The sequence below is a fragment of the Hemitrygon akajei genome, chromosome 4 (genome assembly GCF_048418815.1).
Source record: "Hemitrygon akajei chromosome 4, sHemAka1.3, whole genome shotgun sequence".
Lineage (NCBI taxonomy): Eukaryota > Metazoa > Chordata > Chondrichthyes > Myliobatiformes > Dasyatidae > Hemitrygon > Hemitrygon akajei.
The window spans coordinates 51,938,678-51,941,236 of NC_133127.1; the positions used below are offsets into that span (position 1 = coordinate 51,938,678).

General features: G+C 53.6%; 1 protein-coding gene across 1 annotated transcript; it reads left to right on the forward strand.

Annotated features, from left to right (window-relative positions):
• The first annotated feature begins 553 nt into the window (after window positions 1–553).
• Window positions 554–1,402, forward strand: LOC140725999 (paraneoplastic antigen Ma1 homolog). Its single transcript, XM_073041900.1, has one exon. It carries the CDS (start codon window positions 554–556, stop codon window positions 1,400–1,402), a length of 849 nt encoding a protein of 282 aa, XP_072898001.1.
• The last annotated feature ends 1,157 nt before the right edge of the window (window positions 1,403–2,559 follow it).

A 2,559-nucleotide genomic window follows, 5' to 3' on the forward strand; every position in this document is an offset into this window, starting at 1 on the left:
GTTAACCAATTGGGATAGATGTTATTCTTTCTTTTGGGTCTGTGAGCTGTGGTTTTGTGAATTTTTTGAGGAGTTGGAGAAGAGATTGCGAGGAAGGTGGACGGTGCTGGAGGCGCTCTGGTTGATCACTGAGGGTGGTCCCAGGTGTGTGGGTCATGGAGGTCGGAGAAGATCAAATAGTGGACCGAAGACTTCGATGGTTGAGCACCAACGATTGTGAACTAATTGACTGAACCCTGGTAAGTTCTGGCACCTTTTCTTTCCTTTCTTTTCTTTCATATATATTGTATCACTATTAATCACTTAGTTCTAGTAAGATTTATAAAGTGTATTCTGTAAACGTACATGGTGTGCGGTTTGATATTGTGTGTGCGAGTTTGTATTAGTGTGCATTTCACAGCATCCACGTATACGGGAGGCGCAGTTTGGCAGGTGGATGAATTTTCTCCTAGACATACACCAACCGATTGTGTGAGCGTTACATTTGTGGGGGCTCGTCCAAGATTGAATTTTCAGTAAGCTGTGTAAATCTCACATGTTCAGTAGTGCGGAGATGGATCGAGATAAGATTGTAAACTGGTGTGAGTTAGAGGACGTACCGGTGAATTATGCATGTGTGTTAAGCGGAGTGGATTTCCGAATCTTGGATGGTGCATTAGTGCAGGGGTTGAGTTTGGTGAAAGGTATGGGGCAGATAGAGCTGGTGGCTAGAAGGTGCGGTAAAGAAGTGGAGGCTAGCTGGGTGTTGGTTCGTATGAGTGCTGACGTCATGACATTGGAACTGCCAGCGCCAGTCAGCGTCCCGGGGGAGACGGGGCCATGGGGCCTCCACATCCTCCCAGAGGATGAAGGTGAGGAGACACTGGAGGAGGAGCTAGATGTGACCTCAGGGGAGGTGCCAGTAAACAGTAAGGGGGGGTCGGAGTGGGAAGGCTTGGCCAGGCTCTACCCCCCAGCTGGAGGTGAGGCCTCCGAGCTGGCAGCTGCCCTTATCTCCCTGACAGTGAGTGAGAGGCCACGGCTGAAGCTGGGGTTTTTCTCAGGAGCCACGACTACCTCAGACGGGGAGGTTGCCTATGATACCTGGATCGAAAACATGTCCCTGTTGTTTGAGGCGTGGCCAGGCTTGGATGAGGAAAAGAGACGGCGATTGATGGGAAGTTTGAGGGGCATGGTGGCTAGAGTAGTCCGGGAGCTGAAAGCTGAACAGCCCTCGGCTTCATTGGGGGAGTATTTAGAAGTTTTGGAGGGAGCGTTTAGGATGTCAGGGGATTCCTGGTTGCTTTTAGCAGAGTTTCACCACATGGAGCAAGAGAGAGGGGAAAAGCTCTCAGAATACATATTTTGGCTGGAGAGAATGCTCACTGGGTTGCGGCGCTGGGGGGGGAGTGGAGGTGGATGAAGTGGCGAGGGTGAGCATGAGTCAGATATTTAGTGGTTCCCTGGAGGAGGACAAGGTGGCTTGGAGTCTCCGGCAGTCCTATAAAAAGAGCCCCCCTCCATCATTCAGGCAGCTGATTAGAGAGGTGCAGGAGGAAGAGAGCGCGTTGGGCCGATAAAGGGGCTCGGGCCACCGGAAGCGATCCTCAGTGGTACAGGAAGTGGTGGCCGGGTTGAGGACTGAGAAACCCAAGGGGTCCCAAGGGAGTAGGGACCCCCCGTTTGAGGGGATGGACAGGGAGAGTACCCCCTTCGGGGGACGACCCGCGCAGTGGGCTGGGAGTGGCGGGCGTCCTGGGAGAGGAGGGGCGGTGGGTAGTGTATGCTGTAACTGTGAGAAAGAGGGGCATTTCCAGTGGGAATGTGAGTGGCCAGGGGTGTGCAACAGCTGTGGGGAAGAGGCACATTTTCGGTGGGATTGCGAGAGACAAGGCGCCCCGCGGAGGGCAAGCCCCTGGGCGACTAAGGGAGAGGTGTCAGAAAACTTAGGAGAGACTCAATGAGGGAACGGACTGGAGTCTCTGGAGGAACATGTCCCCACAAATCAGCCAGGGGACCACCGGAAGCCCAAGCCTTTATTCCGGCTGGGCTGGGACCCCGTTCCAGAATGTGCCTACGGATAGAGAGAGTTTATGCAAAAGCCATCCTCGACACAGTATCTCAGGTTACCTTATTGTACCGGTCGTTCTACAACAGATATCTAAAGCACTTGCCAGTAACCCCATTTGACGCCCTGGAGATTTGGGATGTAAGTGAGGGTGATTATCCGTACGATGGGTACCTGTCAGTGAGATTGGATTTCTCGGAGTGAGATGTGGGAGTGTCTGAAGCTATTGAGACGTTGGTGTTGGTTTGTCCGGACCCGGTGGAAACAGGTGGCGCTGCCCTTCTGGTGGGGACTAACTCCCCCCTTGTGCGACAGCTCCTGGGAGCCTGTAAGGAGAAGGCGGGGGAGAACTTTCTGGAGACCCTTTTGGTACACCCAGTGTTTCGAGTGGTGTTGGAAGAAGTGGGTGACCCCCAAGGGCTGGATCCTGAGTGCAAACGAGGGTGGGTGTGGTGTACTCTGGGGCGAGGCCTAAAGTGATACGGCCAGGGGAGGTGGCACTAGTGATGGGG

Excerpts from the sequence above, each read along its gene's own strand:
- LOC140725999 (XM_073041900.1), top strand. The coding sequence starts at position 554 with ATGGATCGAGATAAGATTGTAAACTGGTGTGAGTTAGAGGACGTACCG.